The sequence below is a fragment of the Semicossyphus pulcher genome, unplaced genomic scaffold (genome assembly GCF_022749685.1).
Source record: "Semicossyphus pulcher isolate SPU_LCO1_2020_fin unplaced genomic scaffold, fSemPul1.0.p SCAF_9, whole genome shotgun sequence".
Classification (NCBI taxonomy): domain Eukaryota; kingdom Metazoa; phylum Chordata; class Actinopteri; order Labriformes; family Labridae; genus Semicossyphus; species Semicossyphus pulcher.
This window is the reverse complement of record NW_027211770.1, coordinates 4210861-4234612: the sequence shown is the minus strand read 5'-3', so window position 1 is coordinate 4234612 and position 23752 is coordinate 4210861. Positions and strand designations below refer to the sequence as shown.

Below are 23752 nucleotides of genomic sequence, written 5' to 3'. Positions count from 1 at the left end.
GGGAGGTCATCATGTATAAGCTACAGCAATGGTCCATAGAATCTTTAAGATGGAAGCAGTAATCACTGCCAAGCTATCCAATTATTTTTTTAGTCTGCTTTAAATGTCTTCTAACAGTCTGTAAAAATGTACTTAGCCACTATAAACTCCATTACAATATGAAAGTGTGACTGTATCATGTTATCAATGTATGTCTGCAGGTTCGTGATGAGGAGATGGAGGAGCTGGAGCAGCTGCTGTGTAACTACTGCGAGCTGCCGGCTGCAGGCGGGGTGGAGAACAGCTACGGAAAGATCAACGTCCTGCTACAGACGTACATCAGCCGAGGAGAGGTGGACAGCTTCTCCCTCATCTCGGACCTGTCCTATGTGGCTCAGGTGAGGACAAAAGAACAGCACACACGGTTAGAGATGGGCCACCTAACCTGCTCCATAAAAAAACAAGTCTGCTACTGAAACAGGAACCAAAGAAAAACACACACAATATGAAATAAAGCAATAAAATTATATCCTCAAATGACAAATTTGAGCATAGTTCATAGCAATAGATGATCTGTGGCTGACCCACAGTGTCCAATACTTTAAATAGTACTAATGTAATGTGTTTCTCCCAGAAAAGTGCTTACACAAGCCGGCAGGTTTCTTTTAAACGAGATGCTTGCAGGCTGTCCTTTGTCAACCCCAGGCTGGTCTACAGAGATAGACCATGTTGTTAAAGATGTTTTTTGAACAGGAAACAGCCGTTACGTTGCTCTCTTCACAGCCACCAGACTCCATTGACAAATACAGTAATTTTACCTTGTAAAAGACAGGAAAGCTGGTTTACCTCTTGCCTCAAAACACCAGAGTTCCCCTCAAACAGGATCCCTTTTCTGTGCGTCTGTTCTCCCCAGACGTCAGACCTTTCCTGTATCCAGACAGTCTCATCCAGCGATCAAACACAGCACAGGCAGATTTCTATAATCCAGAGTGCGTTCAGACCTCACAAGACATTCAGATCACATTAACACCTGACCAAATCAGTCGCAGCCTGACCAGGCTTGAGCAGTCTATCAGCGAAATACACTGCCACCTGACCTCTCCTCCAGAACTAACGCGGGCGATCCATCAGCGCACAGCTGTGGCCAACCTGGACGTCTGAACCCGGCCAGACCTCCTCCTGATCACACATGATTAATCACCAGCATACAGCATGATGAACCACACAGCTGCTGCGAGGGACACCAGCACAAATGTGCTGCACTTGTTTCATTCCTTTAAAGTTTAGAGTCTTGAGTTAGAGATATGAATCCGTCTACAAATGCAGCAGTAATCACGTATTTTTCACCTCTCACAGAACGCTGCTCGGATCATCAGGGCTCTGTTTGAAATCGCTCTGAGGAAGCGGTGGCCGGCCATGACGTACCGCCTGCTCACCCTCTGTAAGGTGATCGACAAGCGGCTGTGGGGCTTTTCCCACCCCCTCCGCCAGTTCTCCAACCTGAGCCACGTGGTTTTGAACCGCCTGGAGGAGAAGAAGCTCACTGTGGACAAACTGAAGGAAATGAGGAAGGATGAAATCGGTAAAAACAGCTAAATCCGAGCTTCAATGTTGTAGATACTCTCACCTGCCACTTTATATGGTTCATCAGTTCAATCTAATGAGATTGAATACAACAGTGCTGCCATAAAGTCTGCTTTCATCAAGCTTTTAATGTTTGTTTTGTTGTCACTGTCAGAATGGTAAAAATTCTACTTCCTGTCAACATACTGCCGTTCTTATCTTTGCAAATAAGTCTCATCAGTATCATGCAGTCTAGTTCAAAAGCAGTGCAAACTAACAATAAAAAATGAACACTAGAATATATTTGTGAAGGCAGAATTTATGGTAGAGCTCATATGTTGGATCACCTTAGATGTGCACAAGATGACATCACTAAATGTGTAGCATGATATTAAGATTTTTGGCTTTTATTTGAGATTTACTGTAATCTGTGTACACTGCTAGTTATGGCATGAAACCCATGTTAATGGCAGGTGTGTTGTTTGCAGGTCACATGCTGCACCATGTCAACATTGGCTTAACAGTCAAACAGTGTGTCCATCAGATCCCCTCCATCACAATGGAGGCCAGCATCCAGCCAATCACACGCACCGTCCTGCGTGTTCGCCTTATCGTCACGCCTGACTTTCGATGGAATGACCAGGTAAACATGGAGGACATGTTCTGTAACATGTCGTCTGCTTCTCTTTAAATGGGACATGTCATAACCTAAAACATCTTGTTGCATATAGAAGCGTCTTATTTCTAAATTTCTTATATTCTATACAAATGACTCTAGTAAGTTGACTCAAGATGAATTTTTAAAAAAAAGTATTTTTTGTCCCTTAGTTGTTAATTAGTATAAGTGTAAAACTCTTCATATTGTGGTGGCAGAAGCTCAGTTTGTTTTGGCTTTGAACTGGAGGGTGGGTTGTTCAAGTCCAGCACTGACCACAGAGCAGAGTGTGGAGTGGTTGCTGCTGAGGTGGCCTTGAGCAAGGCACCAAACCCCTAACTGCCTCAACCACAGAATATGTAGGGGTGTAAGAAGATATCTGAGTATACCTGAGCAATGCTGTGTTCATTTCTTATGTTTGTTATGACTTTCCCAAAAAACTGATTTACTGTAGCGATTCATGCAGAACTGTTCATCTTGTTTCACTTGGCTGTCAATGGAAATGTTCAGTTTAATGTGGATTATTACAGCTAAGAAGAATAATTTTAAGACGGACAAGGTTACAAAGTTTACATTTGCTATGGTGGCAGTTCCTACTGTACACTCAAACAGAATTAATCTTTACAAATAAACCTGTCCAGTTCTTGATGTCTTCACTGACTAGCCGTGTAATAAGCAGTATAATGTACACCCAGCAGGATATTTATATGCATCCCAACCGGTTGCTGCAGCGAACCGTGACGAGATGCGTTTTTACCTACTGACCTGCTTGGTGTATATTCAAACTTACAGTAACAAGTGTCTACAGATCATGTAGAAGTGTTAACCACTGAGCTGCCTGACTCCAAATAACCTGATTTCCTCTGTACATCAATGAGCTGAATGTTCTAAGGACAACTCTAAGGAGTCACTGGATGAAATGTGTCAAACTTTTCAAAACATCCAATAAAAAACGCCTCCTGCAGTAGAAGTCATTGCATCATACACAAGCTTGATACACACCAGCAACACTGTAGTCACGTCTTCACATTGGAGAAAAGAAGCTCTGCTCCTCCTGCCTCTTTATTCTTCCAGCCATGGAGTCTCCATCTGTCCTCTGGAGCCAGACCTCGCCAGCATGTCCCACCTCAGAGGCTGGACAGGCCAGAGGGGATCATGGGAAACTTAGTCCAAAGTTTGTCCTGGAATCTGAGAGGAACAGGAAGCTCATTGTAGCGGGGCTGAATAATAAGACGAATGTTTGTGTCCGATTAGCGATGCATGCTCCAATCATGGGAGAGTGGTAATGGAAGACTCTCTGGCTTAGCCCTGATCCGGCTGCAGAGCCAGGACACATGTAGCGACACATGAGCCGCCTCCCTGATGGCACCCAGGAATCAGACCACACGGACACGTTATGATACTTAAACTGACATAATGCTGCAACGACTGTTTATTGTTCTTGATTCCAACATTAAACAGTAAGGGGTTTTTAAAGGTGGATATTTTGTATCGGAAATGTTCGTCTGGTTTATTTTATCTGAGTAGTTGACACTGAAAAACATCTACAAATCCAAAATATGTACTCTGAAACCCCCAACATTAATATTTATGTGGGTTTTATTTTGTGTTTTGGGGCCCAAGCATACACCGGCCCCTGGTACACAGTGCAAGGAAGCTATTATCATTGCTCTTTAATCCTATTTTGGCAAACAACATCAGAACCGTTAATAACTGCAGGCCAGAAAAAGGAAACGCATGTGCATGCCAAAATTGGGATAAAGCTGCTTTAATTTCCATGAAATTTGGTGGGACCATTACTTTGATCTTTACGAAAATATTAAACATGTATTTTTTTTTTGCTTACAGGAAGTCAGCCATTTTGGATTTTGTGCTTTCACACACATTTTAGGACTTAAGCATGCACAACACTCAAAATGTTGTACACATAACATGCAGTATTTTGGCATGGTATGTTGGCTTTAAAGTGTTTTCCACTTACTTTTTAAGATTTTTTACGTGTTTAAAAAAAACTTGCAAATGCATCAGAAGTGACAGAACTAAACATCTGATACAGATTTTGGGCTTGGGTAGTAAAGCACCTTGAAGGTGACCCATAGAAAATATAAAGTCATTGCCCCCACCTAGTTATAATCTCAAAGATCTCAGTTTTTTTTTCTTTGGCGGCACCTATGGCAATAAACAGTAATTGCGGGAGCACACTTCCCAGATATCCAGACAGTGTTGCGTGTGTGACGTCCACGGTTGGCTCCGGTTGTAACTCTTGATTTTCCTGGCTGACGGTCGCTTTCCTCTTTAGACTGTTTGCTTCATCTGAGCGTCGAGTTTGTTTCTTTTTCTTTGGATTTTCACTTATTTTTGAAGTTGTATCTGTAGTCATCCATCTTTTCTTTGTTTGTTCAGCCATAGTAAATTACTGTCTTCGATATTATCACTTTAAATTTGACCTAGATGTATAACATTGTGGGGACAAATGTAACATCTTCAGACTTTTATAAAAGCCTCTTGGACCCATACCCTAAGTCCAACAGGAAGTCAAACATTAAAATGAATTATGTTTGTTTTTCTTCTGATATTTAAACCTCTCATCATGACTGAAACTGTGAATTGAAAAAGTCTGACTGAAATGTTCTTTACCTCAATGATTCAGGCCCATGGGGGAGTGGGGGAGCCGTGGTGGTTGTGGGTGGAGGATCCCATCAATGACCACATCTATCACTCCGAGTACTTCCTCCTGCAGAAGAAACAGGTCGGTTGTTTTTCTTGGACCTCGACTGACACGAGAACAGTGTTCGTTAATGAGTTCCTACATGTTCTTGTTTCCTGTATGGTAAGGTTGTGCCTGTCTCCTCCCTCCAGGTGGTAACAGGAGAGCCTCAGCACATCGTGTTCACCATCCCCATCTTTGAGCCGCTGCCCTCTCAGTACTACATCAAGGCAGTGTCTGACCGCTGGCTGGGGGCCGAGGCCGTCTGCGTCATTAACTTCCAGAACCTCATCCTGCCTGAGAGACACCCCCCACACACAGGTACACACTTATACTCAGACACACATTTCTAACAAGATAACAGGGATTTGACTTGAATTTAAAATACTGATAGGTCTGTTCGCCTGTTACAGAACCACCAGCAGCTGCTGGACTGTTAAATGTTCCCAGCTGTTAGATTCCAGTGCTTCAGTTCATAGATAAGAGCCAGACTACGTTCTGCCTTCTATACTCCTTTCAGCAGCAGTAGAAGTACTCAGATCATTTACATAAGCAGCAGTGTGAAGGATTTAGGTGCATCTGGCGGCAAGGTTGCAGATTGCCACCGACTGACAACCCCTCCTCGCAACCCCCTCTTCTTGTCTCTTCTACAAACCGCTGACCTGAACAGCTGTTGTGATACCGTGCACTGCATGTGTAGGTATACAGGGCTGTTAGAGTAAGACTGAGGGAAAGGGCTGTCTGTCTGGCGTCAATGTGAAGAGGTGACAAAAAATCTAAAATAGAGCGTACACTTAAACTGACATGTTTGTTTATCTGTTGGACTCTTTTAAGGGGCTAAAGTATGTGGTACTCCTGACCCCGTCTGCAGCGACGCTTAGCTTAGCTTCCCTGTAGGATCTCCAGCCGGCGTCTCCTAACAGGAGCCGTGCTGACTGTTATGTACTCTGCGTAGTACACTTACCTCATACAACCCCACTTCAAAAAACAGAACTGTCCCTTTGTTTTCTACTGTAACTGCTTTTGTTCAAACGTTCAAAACAATGTAAGTGTTCTTATCTCTTTCATTAACATTCAAGAGCTGCTTCTGATGCAAACTAGGAATTTCCTGCAGCTGCTGTTTCACTTTAAAAGCTGTCTTCTCGTCAACCAGCGGATGTTTTCTATTGTGAAGCAGCTAAAAGAATGCAATGTGTTTATCTCCAAGTAAGAGAAGCTGTTCTTTGATGAACACAGGAATAGACAACAAGATATGAACAGCTTATACAACAATATAATTAACAATGGACAAGATGTCATTGTTAGAGCAGCGAAGTGGCGACTGTTTATCATGATTTACAGAAAGAGGAGAAGACATTGAGAACTGTAGAATAAATTGGCCATAAAAAAGTTGGGCTAAACTCGCACAGATATCAAGTAGGACTTCAGTGACGGATGATGCCTAAGCTTTCTTAGATTCTTATATTAGCTTAAACAAAAGGAAACCTCTAAAAACACAAACTATAACTTACAGTCAGTTTAGTCTTTGAAAGCTGCACACAGACATCTAAACCCCATGTAGACTGGAGAGCAATAGCATCTAATCCTTCTAGTCTGTAACAAAGAAACCAGCTTATTGTTCTGACCACATTTCCTCTCAGTAAGAGCAGAATAAATAACTGCAGTTATCAGGGATAAACAAACAATACAGAGGAGGAGGATCAAATCACAGGCTGGTGGAAGGGCACAGATTGATCAACATCTCCGGTCGTCCATTCGTAGAACTCAACTTCTTTACATTGTATTATACATTTCTAACAAAACAACCTGATGTTTGATGGTAAAAAGATCAGAACATATAACTCCTTGGCAAGTCTGTCAGATTACTATTATAAAAGCCTCAGATATACAGTTTATTAATGGTAACACTAGAGCCTTGACTCATCCAGACAACAATCTCTGAAGCCATTGGCTGTTGTCTGAGTACGATGTGGCCTCTTGGGGCAACAGCCAACATTTTGAGGCTTCCAGTGCAGCCAGATGATATCCACAAACTGACATCCTTCTATTTCTGTCTGCTGGGCATCGTTTAGTCCAACAAAGAACTTGAGAAGCAAAATTGATTTGAGAAAGAGAGAATGCCTCTACGACCGGACTGTAAACTGCAGTCATATGCAGATACATTTTTTTACAGAGATTAATAGAAAGCTTGTCTGATGATCGCTGATTGGTTCCAGGATTGCATTTCATCCTGGTGTTCAGCTTCGTTGGCTCTCCACATGGAATGTTTTCCTGCAAACAACCTAAGCCTGCTCGATACAAATTGGACTACAAATGGACAGTAGAATGCTTCCTTCACCAGAAGTCTTGTCCCCTTGCCCAAAGATGCTGCACACATATTTAGATATCTGTTCATAGAGATTATCCAGACACAGTGACTTTCAGTAAATATAAAAGGGACTGTATTTCTATTCATTTTCACGGGATGTTGATGGTGAAATTTGAAGAAAAACTAGTGTGTAAAGTGTAAAGGTTAGCTAACAGTGACAAACCTGAAGAGAAGCTAAGCAGGCAGCTGTGTTCAGTGGAAACTCTTTAATAATTATGCTCTAAACCACCTAATCGTGCACCTAAACCAGCGACAGACAGACACATTGAAGACTAGCTGGTGGACCAAGTGGAGGAGTCAATATTGGAATTAAACTCACCAAGTGGACAATAATACAACTCCAAAATGTCAGGAGTAATTTATGTTCACCACAACAACTTATAATCCCTCCCACTCTCTTCCTCTCAGAGCTGCTGGACCTACAGCCTCTGCCGGTGACGGCGCTGGGAAACCGGGAGTACGAGAGCCTGTACAAGTTCACTCACTTCAACCCCATCCAGACTCAGATCTTCCACACGCTGTATCATACCGACACGAACGTCCTGCTGGGAGCCCCGACAGGCTCCGGGAAAACCATCGCAGCAGAGATGGCCATGTTCCGGGTCTTCAACGAGTACCCGACTTCTAAGGTTTGACTCCCTGATCTTTTTGACTGTGGAATCAAAGGTCATTTTTATTTCAGGAACGTACTGAGTCCTCTTTACATGAGAAACTGGGAACCAGTGTAAACAAAACTGCAATCTGTTCAACTGTGAGAAAAAAACATATGTATAACACGTAGCAATTATCTTATTGTTTGTCTTGTTGTGTGACTCAATGGTTAGTTCAGAAAAAATTTAACCAGTCAAGTCAGAAGTAGACAAGTAACTCCTGTGCAGGTGTTGTTCAATGGAGCCTGGTGGTTTAGAAGTAAGTGTTAGGGCTGTTTCTGGTTTCAAACAAGCATCTTATACATAAAAAGGTCTGTGTCTGTAGGGATCCTTTCTGTAATGTTGTCAGAGAATACTAATCTGAGCCTGTCAGTGGAAACAACAAGAACTTTGAGTGGACGCACTACAGCACATTGCTGCAGCCATTCTGGCCTGTTTCACTGCTGCCGGCTGAAGCAATCCACTGAAGCGATTTCAAGACTTTATTAGTAATTTAGACCAAAACTATGTAAGAAAATAAATAGGGCCCAGGTTTAGAAATACTTTTTAAATAATAAAATAATAATTTTATTCACTGCTGCCAAACAGCTGATGATAAACATAGCTTCCACCACCTGACACGATTAGTTCATAGAGATGATTCAACATGGGGAGCTGTGGTAATTAAGTTAAAAATGTGCATGCAGTTAATGGAAACCTGGTAGTGATACACAAATGTTACAAATAGTGTGTAACACATGTATGTACATGTTTTTGTGTGTTCAGGTGGTGTATATCGCCCCCCTGAAAGCCCTGGTCAGAGAGAGGATCGAGGACTGGAAGATCAGGATTGAAGAGAAACTGGGGAGGAAGTAAGTGAGCACAGAGACCCTGATCACACCTGGCATCAACATGTGGTTTACATGATCGGATCACACGGCCACATTAAACGCCGCCACAAGTGGTCACTGAAGACGCATTCGAGGGGCTCGTTAATGCTATCTGTGAACTGCTGTGCTTAGAGCTGACCACTTGTGATCGGATCACCCAGGACACAGATGATGATGTGGATAATACCAGGTCTGAACAGGGCCAGAGACAGTGGCAGTATGTACTTATGAAACAGCTGTTAGTTTGCCTGAGCTGCTGTTTACAGTCAGGAGAAGTCTGTGTGTATTTTTATCCAGTCATATGCCAAATGTAAAGTTATTATTGAAATTAAAAGTGCTGACAGTCGAGGAATGTCACGAATAGTGACATGCAGGCTAACATGTTTCCTTGTTCTTCCCTGTGCAGAGTTGTGGAGCTGACAGGTGACGTGACTCCAGACATGAGAGCGATAGCACAGGCCGACCTCATCGTCACCACGCCAGAGAAGTGGGACGGAGTGAGCAGAAGCTGGCAGAACCGAAGCTACGTTCAGAAAGTAGCCATCCTCATCATCGATGAGATCCACCTGCTGGGTAAGAGTGTGCAGCCTGCAGGAGTCTGTAGGAATCTGTATTCCACTCAGTTTAAATCTGCTGAGAGCCTTTTTGAATTCTCCACTGCTTATTTAACTCTATTGTAGATTGAAGCTGATAGCAGGCTGTTTGTGTCTGAGCATTTCAATAAGCATATTTTCCACATTGCTTGTCACATCACTCTGATTGGACTGGTTACTAACTTGTGTGTGTTTATAGGTGAGGACAGAGGCCCAGTATTGGAGGTCATCGTGTCCAGGACAAACTTCATCTCCTCTCACACCTCAAAGAGCGTCAGAGTGGTCGGTCTGTCCACGGCTCTCGCCAACGCTCGAGACCTTGCTGACTGGCTGGGGATCCAACAGGTCAGATTTCTATCATGGCTCCAAAACATACAGCAGTATTAGTCCTTTACTATCAATATCAGAACATGGCTTAATAATGCTTTGTCAGTGGATTCCTGATACCTCCTGAGCCCTCGTCTTCATAAGCTCCCTTGTTTCAGACCGGCTCTGTGAGCTGCATTGAAGCCAGCAGGAAACCACAGCCTTTGTCTCACTCTGTGTTTTGTTACGGTTCACTTGTTGCCTGCCTCTTTGTATCTGATTGAATGTATTTAATAATAGCAATTAAGATAAGCAGATACTCTTTGCGTGGAGTTTAAGTTGTAGTTTATCTGTAATTGTCTCATCAGGACTAAGTGCAGCGATACGGACAGATGAGCTGCTCGGTCAGCTGAAGCAGAGAGGAGCATCAACATGGCGACAGATTGAAATGATTAAACTGAAAGTTAATATCAGTGTTTCACACGCCTCTTTAAAGCCTCATGTATGCTGCAGTCTTTCAATGTGAAAACATGCATCAGACTTTCTGGTTCCAAGTTTCTCTTCTCTTTGCTTTGGAGGATTGAGCCGCCCGTGTTCTCTGTAAGTCTGACCATGTCCAGGCCTTAAGAGATGTTAACAATGGGTTCTATAAACATCATGTCATCATGTCTCCCTCTAGTCTTTAAGGATTCATCATGGGTTTATACTGTCACCGAAACATTTCAGAATATTAGAGCTTGACTCTTGCTGAGCTGTAGGAGACACTGTTAGCAAACCCGACCCATAAATCAGACCGCCTGCTGCTGGGACTGAGCAGGAGAATTTGGAGCTGTCACGTCAATTGTCCAGGTGTTTAGGATGCCTGAAGACATACAGCGGCCCGCAACACAACACATTGCTCACACACTACACACATAAACACAGCAGACACATCAAAGGTTAAACACCACGCAGCACAGTCCAGCAGCGGCCTCAGTGACAGCGACACACACTTTACATGACAGCCAGATGGGGCTTCATGTTGCCAGCTGCTCACATTAAATCTCCTCTCCTCTTTCTGTCCCTCCCCTCCCCCTCTTCGCTTTGTGAAAGGTGGGTTTGTTTAACTTCCGCCCATCTGTTCGCCCCGTGCCACTTGAAGTTCACATTCATGGTTTCCCTGGACAACACTACTGCCCCCGCATGGCCAGCATGAACAAGCCCACCTTCCAAGGTAAGTTCAACATCAGTGTACATCAGGCTGTGGGAAAAACTGAAAAACTTCTTCTGAATAGTATTTTCTTTTTAACCTGGGTGCTATTTTGACATAGGCTCTTCTGGAAATGCTCCAGCTGGCAGATGTGAAACTGCCTGTGATGGCTGCATCTTAATTCCTGCAGGGGAATGTGCCCAATCATAGAGGGTACACTAAAAGTACTTGTTTTTGCCACGGACAGACCTTTTTTTGTAAAAAAGATATGCATTTTAAAAATCTGAAACAGCTGTAACATCGCTCTCTTCAAAGCCACCAGACTCCATTGACAAAAACAGTCATTATATTTTGCAGAATACTGGAGTTAAAGGTCTACTGCCTCCTCAGTCAGTTAGATGGTTTGTGTTTTTGTGTCACTCTGGTGCTTAAATGGTGAGTTTGGATCAAACACAATATTTGTTCACACATAACAAACTTACCGACTGAGGCAGCTTCAGACCAGCAGCTCCCGTGTTTGGCAGGTAAAATTACTGTATTTTTTAATGCAGTCTGGTGGCTTAAAAAAGAGAGCGAATTTCAGGTAAAAAATTGGCTTTATTGTCAACGAAGAAATCGTGAGATAACATGAGCCTTATCTTTTTGATATATGCATGTAGGCTGCACCTTCCGTTACATTACACAATTTAAAAACACATTTAAAACTTATCTTTACAGCGATACGCAGCCACTCCCCAGCCAAGCCAGTGCTGATTTTTGTTTCTTCTCGGCGGCAAACTCGACTGACTGCCCTGGACCTCATCGCCTTCCTGGCCACAGAGGACAACCCCAAACAGTGGCTGCACCAGGACGAGAGAGAGGTACGCTAACTATGTGTGCACACAGTTGTGAAAACAGCGTGTGAGATCTGTTTGTGTAACAGGATGTCACCCTCATTTTGGTGTAGTGCTCAGAGCCCAACGCAGCTCCTCGTCTTCAGTTCTCGTTGATTTATGTAGCTTCCTGATGGACAGAGAGCTTTTCTGTTATCCCTGACTGTAGCTGCCGTGAGCTAGTTCAGGCACTGCTCCCTGCCAGCATTTCTCACTCTGTCCTGACCCCTGAAACACCTCCTCCTGTCTGCTGTTTAAAGCTCCAGTGCTAGAACGTTACCAGCTAGTAGGACCTATAGCTGCATGGCTAACAGAGCTAACAGTGTCATTTAGCAACAGTTAGCGGTTATTGGCTTAAGGCTATCTGTCCATCTGCAAACTCTGTAACATTGGACTATGTGTAAGCTCTGTGAAAGGCAGCAGATTTCAGATTCCAGGACTCTTCTGTAACCATGATTGTAGAGAACTGATGCAGTTTGTACAAATGTTAGCAGACATGTTTCTTCACGTGTTGCCTTCTCTGCCATGCCCCTCTCCTTTTGCTCTCCCTCCTCCTCGTTTTGTCAACTTGTGCTGATGCTCCATTTCTCTGTGAAAGTGCTGGTTTAAGTGTAATTACAGATGGAATTCAACCCAACTGAAGAAAAGTCTGGGTCATCCTCCATATTTTCTGTGTATACCTTTGAATCAGTTCAAGATGGAAGCCAATGACTCATTTGAAAAGTATGCTAATAATCTTACAACACTGGGATACCCAGACCCAAGAGAGCCTCCCTCAACATACATTTCTAACAGGCATTTAGGGGGAGGGGCTCTGAACTGGTTACATGTTTTAATAAAACATGTGTAATTATTATGCACCTCTTCTACCACATTGTCATTTACTGAATAGTTATAGTCTGCATTAGATATTTAATATTGTCTTGTCTTATAAATAGTATTCACCCTCACCAAGGCTTGCCAGTTGTTCTGTCATTGTTATTCTGTATTTAGACCAACATGCAGATTAAATATACTGCCGAGCTATGAGCTATCCTGCTTACAAGCTAACAACAACCTAACATAGACATATGATCCTGGCAAACCTTTTTTCACCTAATGAAGCTTTGTTTCACCTTTTTTCAGAGATGATGAAAAGTGTATTTGAGAAATGATCCAAGAAAGAAGTTTTTCTTTTCTCACTTTCCTCTCAGGGCTTCTGTACTTGTGCCATACTCGAGCAGAAATGTCAACCTTGCACACAAAATAAGAATACTAGCAGTACGCACTGATTTGGCCAAAATCCAAAATCTGTACTACAGACTACCGCCAAACCCAGTATGCAGTATGTGTTATGCAGTATGCAAACAAAAGCAAAATGTGCAGTATGCCAAAAATACCCGGATGTCGTACTGTTTCGGAAAAAACTCCCAGTATGCATGGGACAATGCAAATTGTCCGATATCCTACAATGCAAAGGGCTGGAACGTCACAACGGCAGTTGAAATGGCAGACGGCAGCAGAAGAGCAGAAGGGGGCGTTATAGCTAAAGAAGCAGCTTTTTGCTATTGACAGACTATTGTTAAATCCTGCTTTCCAAAACTGGAAACTGGTGCCTGGTGTAGCATACTGCAAAATACATTTGAACAGCTCCGTACTACAGACTCCCGCCGAACGCAGTATGCAGTATGTAGTACAAAGTATGCCATTTCGAACACAGCCAAAGAAAAAACTTTGTATTGGGAGATTAAATGCTAATTGCATGATTAGCTAGCATTAGCATTAGCTGATAACTTATCATTTGCTGTCCCCTTGCTCCTCTCCAGCTGCATCCTATTGTTCAAATGGGGAAAAAAACAAGATGGCAACTACCAAAATGCCACAGTTGTGGTGACATCATCTTCTTGTATAGAGTCACTGCCATAACCAAAAAACAAAAACTTAAATTCTGTAGTTTCATTAAGTATGTTTCAATCTGTCTTATTACACTCATATGATATAAATGTGTTTTTTACACTGTATTGTCATTTCTTAAACCAAACAAGATATTGAAGCGTTTTGAGCCTTCATTAGTGTCCCACTGAGTTATAAATCCGTAATGATGCTGTATGGCACAAAGAACTATTGTTTTATAGCTTCCTGCAGGCTGAGGGATGATATTCTAGAAGAAGTGATGCGTAATCTTTCATTTAAATTTTTAGAGATGACCAAAGGCCTCTGGAAAAATCCCTTCCTGACAATAATTGTTAAAATAAGTTTACTAAAAGTTTACCTGGCGTAACTTATCAATGCAACAATAGTGTGTTAAAGTTTTAGAATGATTCATATGGAGCCGTTACAAAGTCCTTGCAGATGCTTCGCCTCAGTGTAAATATGTACCTTCTTATATATAGGCCCTGTTTCTATATGTGTGCGCAGAGCCTCCCCTCCTCTGTGTGTGTTCCTCTGATATATGCTGCTGCCGGCCGCTGCCTGCTGCTTCTCTGCGCTGGCCCGTGTAGCAGCTTAGCTCCCTGCTGTTTGACTGACAGGCTTCTGGCACTAGCTGCTTAACTCTCCCCGGGGGTCACCCACTGCCACAAATCCCCTCTTCGACCTGACAGCTCTTTCTTCCCTGTGCTGCTGCCTGAACCCCCGACTCCTTCTCTCAGGGCTCGGATTTCCCTTTTTTCCATCCATTCTCTTACTTATTATTACCTCAAAGACTCTTTTTTTTTAATAATATTTGCAGCATATACTGCAGCTTGAATCATAGGTTCTAATGACACTAATATATTTTTTGTTTGATATGGACACTCTTCATGAAGTACTCTAAACTTTTGAGTGAAAAAATGAACTAAGAACAGATTTTATAGAGAATTTTTGTCTGTTTCTGTAGGGTTTCTTTTTACTTTAAAAATGCTTTTTTCCCTTTTCTTTATCTTCATATTGGATTTTTTTAATACAAAGAATAAATAATGAGGACTGAAGCAAATTCTACAGTGAGCCTCAGTTTACTCCTGCAGCTCTGACCTGTTGATAATTCCTGAACACCTGCAGCTTGGGCTCATTTATACAGGGCAGGCACAGCCAACAGATGCACACTTAAGAACCGTTACTTCAATCAGGTATTTTCTGTAGCCGAGTGTCGACACATATACACAGTGATTAACACTCTATAGCAGTAATTATGACTCACACAGCCTGAATCTGCAGTGGCTGCTGAACGCCTCGTCGTCACTCTGTTTTTGTCTCGTTTCAGTAATCAACACATTCAGGTGATGCTGTCTAAAATGTTAAAGTGTTTCCACAGACACCCCCTGACAATGTCAGTACAAAGTTTGACCCGAAGCACGGCCCATTGAGATGGCTTAATAGCATGCTAAGGCTGATAGACAACAGCTGATGCTCTACCAAAACTCTCCTTGTAAAAGTGGGGCTCTAAAACTTCTGGTAAGCGCTGCATGGAGCGTTTAGAAAATAGATACGAATAACTGTTGCATTATGCTGAAGTTAATTCAGCTTTGATCACCCTTTCAGAGTCTTTACCTGCTTTTGCATCTTTCTTTCTTGAATCTTGGGGTCAGTATTGACAATGACAGTGACATGGTTTGGCAGGTCAGCCTTCAGCCGTTTCTTTGTACAGGACACCTCTCAGTCAGCTATCGGATTCATCTGTGCTCTGGTTTGTCCGCAGATAGAGGCTATCATCGCCACAGTGAGGGATTCAAACCTGAAGCTAACACTGGCCTTTGGGATCGGCATGCACCATGCAGGTCTGCACGAGAGAGACAGAAAGACTGTGGAGGAGCTGTTTGTCAACTGCAAGATCCAGGTGCGACCTCATACTGTACACCACACCTGTACGGACTTCTTACCCTTTAACAGTGTGTGTTACCTTTAAATCAAGTGTTTTGTTGTAATTGAAGAGATGCTAACACTTTGTCTTTGATCTAAGTATCAGATCTGTTTCTGCATTTTAACATCAAATCAGGAGAATTTGTAAGAAATCATTTAGCAGCCATATTTCCTTTACTTCTTTATGGGCATGTGGGCCACACATCCAACACAATAACAGTATTTTAATTACTTTATGTATTTTTTTAACCACTCTGTCATCCACCCTGATTGTGTCAATATTATGACTGTAAGAAAAAGATACGTGAAATATTTTTTAATTTTTTGTCTTATTTCTCAGGTGTTGATTGCCACCAGTACTCTGGCCTGGGGGGTGAACTTCCCCGCTCACCTGGTGGTCGTCAAAGGAACTGAATACTTTGACGGAAAATCCAGACGCTATGTGGACTACCCCATTACAGGTACACTCAGTGCTATCCAGGCGGAGTTTGAATCTATGTCAGCAGAACAGACGAACACACCTAACCCTTCATGAAGCTGTAAAGGATAACTCCTATTTTAAATAATTCGATTAGGGCTGGGAATCGCAGGGTAACTCACGATATGATACGTGATAGGTGGCCCACGATAACGATAGTATCACGACACAGCAAGTCTGCGATAATTGATATATTGCAAGACAATCATATAACAATACATCACAATACCTGATTAACTGAAGAATACAAAATGCAAATTGGTGTCAGTTTCACAGAATTTGACACAAACTGAAAAAACACAATGAACATGTTTTCTGTCTGTAAATTAAATTCACAGAACGAAAGAACAACTGTAAAAACTAATTAGGACTTTGGATTCAAAAGGCCTGTGCATATCTTTGCCGTTGTGTTGATCTTTTGCCTCATTTCCATCCATATAATGGTATGTTATACATGTGCTGCGTGTGTAGATGTTCTGCAGATGATGGGGCGAGCAGGTCGGCCTCAGTTTGACGACCAGGGCAAAGCAGTCATCCTCGTCCACGACATCAAGAAGGATTTCTACAAGAAGTTCCTCTACGAGCCGTTCCCCGTCGAGTCCAGGTAACAGTCACGTCTGTCGTCATAGTATTTAACATCATCTCCATCATTAACCAGCTAATCTGTTTGGTCCAACAGCTGTATTTCTGTTATAAAAAAAACATTGAAGTTCTAAATCCAGCTGTGCCCTGATGTCAGATGTTTTTAAAAAGACAATCTCTGAGTAAGTGATCTCATTTTGATTGTTGTCTGCGTCCTCAGCCTGCTCAGTGTGCTGTCTGACCATCTGAACGCTGAGATCGCTGCCGGAACCATCTCATCCAAACAGGACGCCATGGACTACATCACCTGGACCTACTTCTTCAGACGGCTGGTGATGAACCCGAGGTTAGCAGAACCTGCTCACACCACATATCATTACATACAGTTCATGCACATCAAAACTAAAGAAGAGACACATGCACACATTCTTGGCCTACACCCACAACCTGGTTAGAGGAGTTCTTCGCTCACACATCTGCTGTGTAGACGGAGAACGATCCAGAACATTCCAGCCTGTTGGTATTTGCACGGCTGTCAGCCCGCATTTACCATTTAGGCCTTTCTGAGGCCTCGCAGAAGGATTGGACCAGAACAGGTCTGTGAAACCTGACGCTGATCTTGTTTGATTCAATCTAGAAGTTAATCTCTTTTGATTATGAAACAAAACATTAGCAGGGGTTTAATGCTCTTAGGAGTGTGTTGAAGTAAAGGCTTGGACAAAGTTTATTGTGATATTTTGGCAGGTATGGACCAGGTAAACTAAACGTCCTGGGGCACTGGTTTAGCTCTGACCCTCGGCCCTTTGCTGCATGTCGTCCCCACTCTCCTTCCCTCATTTCGGACTCTATCCACTCTCCTCTACAAAAAAGGCAAAAGCCAAAAAATTATCTTAAAAAAAAACACAATGTCCACAATTTATATACTTCAGCTAAAAAACATTTGGGCCTTTATTGTAACCAGCAAATATCTTGATAACAGATATCTGATATTCAGGCCATGACTTACCTCTTCATTCCACTGCTGATTTTTACAGTCTGACTGCAACTTCGGATGCCAAAAGGCAGTTGAGAAACAACATCTACGACCTGATTGTTATTTACAACAATATGTATTTGCAGAACTTAATGCATGTGCTGCTGACAGTTTACACGCATATTATTTATAAGCATTAGAAACAACAACAGGTTGCAACTCAGCTGCATGAATGTGTGCAACAATAAGATTGTGAAGTAGTGCTAGTTTTCCTCTCTCGCTCTGAAAGTGTGGGCTGAAACCTGCAGCTCAAAATCTGCTCAAGCTTTTTCCCCGTCGCAGGCTCACCTACATAATCAGCCGCATCCTGGCTTTGGACAGCCTCACCTAGAATTAAATAACTTAAACTAACTTAAATAACTAAGTTTACGGCAGCCACACATTTTAGAACACAACCCAATAAAGGAAACTTTAAAATGATGATAAGTGGCTGACTACTCTGTGAAATGTAAACGCTGTTACGTTGAATAAAGTCTGGGAAAGTGATTGTCATAAAAAAAAGTAGGCTATGTAAAAATAACTTATTAGTTATAGGTTAAGTTATCGATATAACTTAAGACTAATCGGCCTATGTTATTTTTATTTAACTATTTTATCTCTTTCCTAGATTTCTTTTCAACATAAGATCAACTTTTACATTTTAGTGTAATTTCATGAAGCGGAGTCCGCTGTTGCTGAAAGCGGCTCTCCCTCATCTTGTAGCTGGCTGTTGACGTGCTCTGGGCAGCCTCTCTGAGATGAAGATGCCTGAACTGTGGATCCAGCCTTCAGGCCACAATGGGGCTGGATTCGGGCCACTCATTGGATTAATTCTTAACCGCGTTTCCAACGGGTGTTTCGACGCGCAGAGCGCTGCTGATCATGTTGAAAATCATTGGAGAGACGAAAGTTAACCCCTCATTCAACTCTCCACACATTGTTTCGGTAGTATTGGCCAAATGCTGCAGCACTGGAATCAACTGTTCCTCCAGCTTTGGTGACTGCTTCATCTGCGAACACAGATTGCACCGCACTCCTTTTCTCCAACAGGCGCTGGAGCATGACAACTGTGATAAGCGACTAGTTGACATCAAGCATAAAGCGTCATTAAACAGCAGTAAAGTCAACCAGTCTGTTGACTTCTAGTCAATACTTCTCGGACTACAAACGATAACACGGACGCCAAAAATGTTGTCCCTCGCCCAAAGATGCAATGCTCTGAGGAAATCTGTTTAAAAGCATTAAAGTGCTCAAAGAGTCTAAATTAATTTAAACTCTAATCCATCCACGCTCTGAAATCCATCCATCCTGTTCCTGGTGCTTATTTGTTGTCCGGGATCGAAACAAAGTAGACTAGTTTCCCATTTTTCTAACTCCTCCCCTCGGCTCCACTTTGGTGATCCCAAACCACTACTACTTCAGATTGTATGTTTATTCCCTCCACTATGTTCTGGGTCTATCCAAGGTTTTCTCAGAGGTGGATATGCCTAGAAAACCTCCACAAAGGGCCTTCCAATGGCATCATGATCTGACAGTATTCTGTGTATTATGATACTTGCACTGACAGACCCTCAGGCCTTGCATTAAATCAAAACAGAGTGTGCTTCCAGTATGACAAACATATTTTGTCTTTATTGCATGCTCTTTAACTAACAGTGTAACATCAGCACACGGATATTCAGATTCATGTCACATGGAAGAATATTTGAAGTCTTAAATTTTGCCTCTGAATGCCCAGATCCCCTGACAGCGTTATCTCCATGCAGCTGTGTTTTATATCTGAACAGCTAATCTATCAGCACTGCGTTCAGGCTTTGATTCCCATAACACACACACAGACACACACACAGGCAGACGCAGGGTCCCATGGGTGTCGTAAACGTCTGCAGGCCGCCTCCCTGCGCCATCAGGAGCCTAATGGTGATGATGCTAATGGCCATGACTTAATCAGACAGGCCCTGCTATCGGTAGAGACCTGTGAAATGTGATGGGTAATAAACACATCTCAGAGCTGCGTGCTGTTAACATGTGGAGCGATGGGAATAAAAGAAATACTTAACATTAAACGCACATTAAATACAACCATCAGCCATCCAAACTGCTGCTCTCAGACCAGCAGTGAGGCTGTGATTCCTCCTCTCTGCTCCCGGCTGCACGATAAATGATTGTGTGTAACGACCATGAAGATATTGTTGGTTTGAATGTATATGAGAAGTGGGTCATTCGTCACAGTGGGCTCTGGTTCGTATGCATTATGCAGACAGATACAAAATTACCCTGATCTAATATTCCTCCTCCACCTGTTAACTGATGCAGTGGCATTCATTCCTGCTGTCTCTCCTTTTTTTAGTTTTCTGCACAACTTTAGGCTCCCCTCAGGTCCACTTCTTCAATGTATTCAGTCTAAGCTCTTGTTTGTTGATCCTCCTGGCTCTCAGAGTACTCCGTTTTTGTACACATTTTTGGAGATGAAGAAACATTTTCACATCAAAAAAGTATGTTACTTTAAAATATGCAAAAAGCTGGTGACACCACTGGATTTTGACAAATGTTGCATTTCCCAAGAAAAGAAAGGCCAGAAAAACATCTTTAGTCCTGCAGAAAAAAAGTCACATTGAAACACAGTGGAGACCAGTGGGATCACACGGGTTTGCGTGGCTTCCAATAACATTGGGTCACTAGTATTTATTGATTTGGCACAAGCAGCAGTATGAATGGACTGTTAACAAACTTTCTGCTCAAATTCAACCATTTTTGGGGCAATTGATTAAAGAGCGTTCAAAAGTTCAACAAATAATAGAGGATAGACCTTAAAACAAACATCCAAAGACAGGGGCAGTAAAGATAAGATAAGATAATCCTTTGTTGATCCCCTGGGGGAAAATTTGGGTGTTACAGCAGTACCAAGACAAAATAGTAAGTCAGTGAATACAGTATAAAAAGTAAATAAATAAGAATAGATAGATAAATAAAAAATACAAGGGATACATATAAAAATGCAAGGTGTATAAAACTGTTATACAAGTAGGAGTAAGTGACAAGTTAAAGTGACAGTTGTGGGATAAAGTGACACGGTATGCAGGATGAAGTAATACAGTATGGTATGAGCTCTAAGGTTTATGATATGGTACAATGTAAGGTGCAGTCTAAAGTGCGTAACGGTAGAATAACTGTAATGATTGCAATTATAGTATAATATAGTATAGCGTGTGGCATGGTAACAATAACAATATCGTAATAATGTACATTATGAACATATACATATAGAATATTACAATATAACACACTATATAATACGCTATACTGTATACCAGTGACCAGTAGGTTTCAAAAGGCCTGGCAGAGCGTGGGTTACAGGCAGTCGTGCCAGCAAAGGATTCTCGTATTAAAAGAATATGAATATGTAAATTCATCCAAAAATTCAGTTGAACTCCTTTGAACCTCCAAATTCACTTTTCACACATTTTCATTCAACACATTAAGATAAGGCTGAAAATCATTCACTTCTTTAGCTTCCTGATTGTTTATTCTCAAATAGACTGTGATGGCGGAAGTGTTTGATAGCAATTGTTCATTTACGGTATGAAATTAATAAATACATTTCTGCCACTGTCGTAGAAAGAAATTGAGTTTAAATAACACCTGACTTGGAAAGGATTAAAGTGTGATCAAAGAACAGGAAACTCTTCCTTTAATTGTTGATAAGATTTGAAAAACATCATCCATAGAAGATCTTTTGTACCCACAGCCATCAGACTTTTTCATTCTTTAGTAAATGGTAGATGAGATGCCAGACAAGTGAATTTCCCTTTGGGGATCAATAAAGTTACTGTTATGGTTAAAACATCTAAAAATCACTTCATAGAAGTATTATAAAAAGGGGCCACGAACCAGTTTTGTCCAAAGAGTATTTACTGTTCAGATGCAATGTAAAGACTTGTACATGTTTCTCATAGCTGATTTGTAGCTTTCCACTTTCTGAAGTGAACAAAAGGAAGGCTTTGTGTTTATACAGTGATGACGTTGCAGTTCTTGTGTTCATTTTCCGATGAAAGAAAGAAATATGTCGACCAGGTGGCACCAAACTAACACAAATAACCACGAGAAATGAACTGTCTTCCACCCTTGTTGCAAACTTACCTTCAGGGTTTTCAGCATCTGTTCCTCCAATCTTTAATGAAACCATGCCTGCTTCCTTTGCTCTTTCATGTGCCCTGCACACACCTTGCACAAATATTGGCATTATTAGCTAATGAAGATTGTGTTTGATTGCACTTCTGCTGAGCCTCATGTGGGAACTCTTTACTCAGCAGAGCGGGGCATGGAAATCATTTTAGCCACTAACAGTTGAAGCTGGGAATCATTTGCTGGCAAGACAACGGCGTGCACAGAACTTCAACCAGCGACTATATGTTTGAGTCTTATCTGGGTTTACATTGAACTTTGGTTCATAATATCCTTGTGTGCATGTTTTAACTTTAGTCTGCAGTGTGCATCAGCAATTCTGTTTATGTACTGATCATGGACTGTATATAAGAAGTAGACAGCCTATTTTTTTAAAAGTAAAGCCAATGCAGAAGTATCTAATACCTGCATTCTTCCTAATGTCCAGCAGGGGGCGACTCCATTTGCAGAAACAGGTCTGATTATAAATGAGTCCATGACAAAAGGAGCCTACTTCTAACTTGATCTATCACTTCATTAAACATTTTCCTAATGAGTTTATGGTCTAAGTTTCTCGTTTCAAGAATTTTTCAACAAATCTTGATGTTATATTTGTAAATCAAGGTCCCATCCATCCATCCATCCATCCATTGTCTATACCGCTTATCCTGTTCAGGGTTGCTGGAGCCTATCCCAGCTGTCATTGGGCGAAAGGCCAGATTTGTCTACAGAGCTGTCAATCATGAGGCCACACCCCCTTTTTATAGCATCAAATAACTAATTAAAAGTAAACTTGTCAGAAAAATGAACACTTGGACATAAATCAGCATGATAAGAACTAACTATAATGACATGAGAAAAATGTATGTGACTTGATTTTATAGTTTGACTCATGTCCCATCTGTTAACATGGAGGAGGCAGGCTTTATGACCTATACTGCAGCCAGTCAGCAGGGGGCGATAGAGAGGCTTTGGCTTCACTTTTAGGGAGCTGTCATGTCGGCCATATTTTTATACAGTCTATGGTTGCAACCTGTCAACCAGGTTAGAGTCGTAACAATCTGTATCCACCATCTCATCCTAAAATTAATTTTTGTCTCAACAAAAGAAAGATGGCGATGACCAAAATGACAAAAACTCAGGGCTTGAAATTATATTCAGCAAACCAATGGGCATCATCACAGTGGCTTTGATCACTTTTTATACACTATCTATGATAACAAGTCAATCCCAAAAGCTCTCCAAGCACACAATAAGTTCACATAAAGGAGATATATTTTCTTCATCAGCTCTTACCTTATAATCATCTGCAAACCACAGATAGATAGATAGATAGATAGATATAATATAGATATTTAAACTCATGACAGCTTCCTCTGATTTAAATTCTCTCTACATTGCCTCAGTGAAAATTTGCTCTAAAATACTGTTGTTCTTGTCAATGATGGTGTTATCCAGCCTTAAAGACACAAGGTTTCTATAGCCGGTACGTGACTGTTACTGTACGTGTATTTAACCATGAAACTCTGTACTGTGCATGTTAACACAGTGAGTGTGGAGTTATGATTCAAGCAGTAGAAGTCAACCTTTAACTCCCTGAATCCTCACTCATCACATACTTAATGTGTCCAACAGTATTTAAATCTTCCTGAGTCTCCTTATTCAAAAGTCATGCAGGACAGAGGGAGATTAACGCGACCATGAAGCGTGTAAAACAGCACAAGTTCTCAGAATGTGCTCAGTGTTCAAACATAAGGTCATTGATTCTGCTTTTATTTTGTAATCACGCTCCATTTCCTGTGTTGTTCAGTTATTACAGCCTCGAAGACATCAGCCACGAGTCCATAAATAAATACCTGTCCGGCCTGGTGGAGAGAAGCCTGCGGGACCTGGAGTGCTCCTACTGCATAGAGATAAAAGAGGTGTGTGTGTAGATTGTGTTGTAGGAA

At 41.8% G+C, this 23752-nt stretch overlaps 1 protein-coding gene across 1 annotated transcript in view; it reads left to right on the top strand.

The window, feature by feature from the left end:
- The window catches only part of ascc3 (activating signal cointegrator 1 complex subunit 3), a 161421-nt gene that overhangs the window by 113808 nt on the left and 23861 nt on the right, over window positions 1-23752 (top strand). The window contains exons 20-35 of the mRNA XM_069656234.1: window positions 201-377; window positions 1336-1561; window positions 2031-2185; window positions 4848-4946; window positions 5057-5225; window positions 7681-7901; window positions 8688-8773; window positions 9198-9364; window positions 9584-9729; window positions 10783-10903; window positions 11597-11739; window positions 15407-15544; window positions 15908-16028; window positions 16517-16649; window positions 16848-16973; window positions 23614-23725. Coding sequence (XP_069512335.1) covers window positions 201-377; window positions 1336-1561; window positions 2031-2185; window positions 4848-4946; window positions 5057-5225; window positions 7681-7901; window positions 8688-8773; window positions 9198-9364; window positions 9584-9729; window positions 10783-10903; window positions 11597-11739; window positions 15407-15544; window positions 15908-16028; window positions 16517-16649; window positions 16848-16973; window positions 23614-23725 — 2340 coding nt within the window. The remainder of the gene's footprint in view (window positions 1-200; window positions 378-1335; window positions 1562-2030; window positions 2186-4847; window positions 4947-5056; window positions 5226-7680; window positions 7902-8687; window positions 8774-9197; window positions 9365-9583; window positions 9730-10782; window positions 10904-11596; window positions 11740-15406; window positions 15545-15907; window positions 16029-16516; window positions 16650-16847; window positions 16974-23613; window positions 23726-23752) is intronic.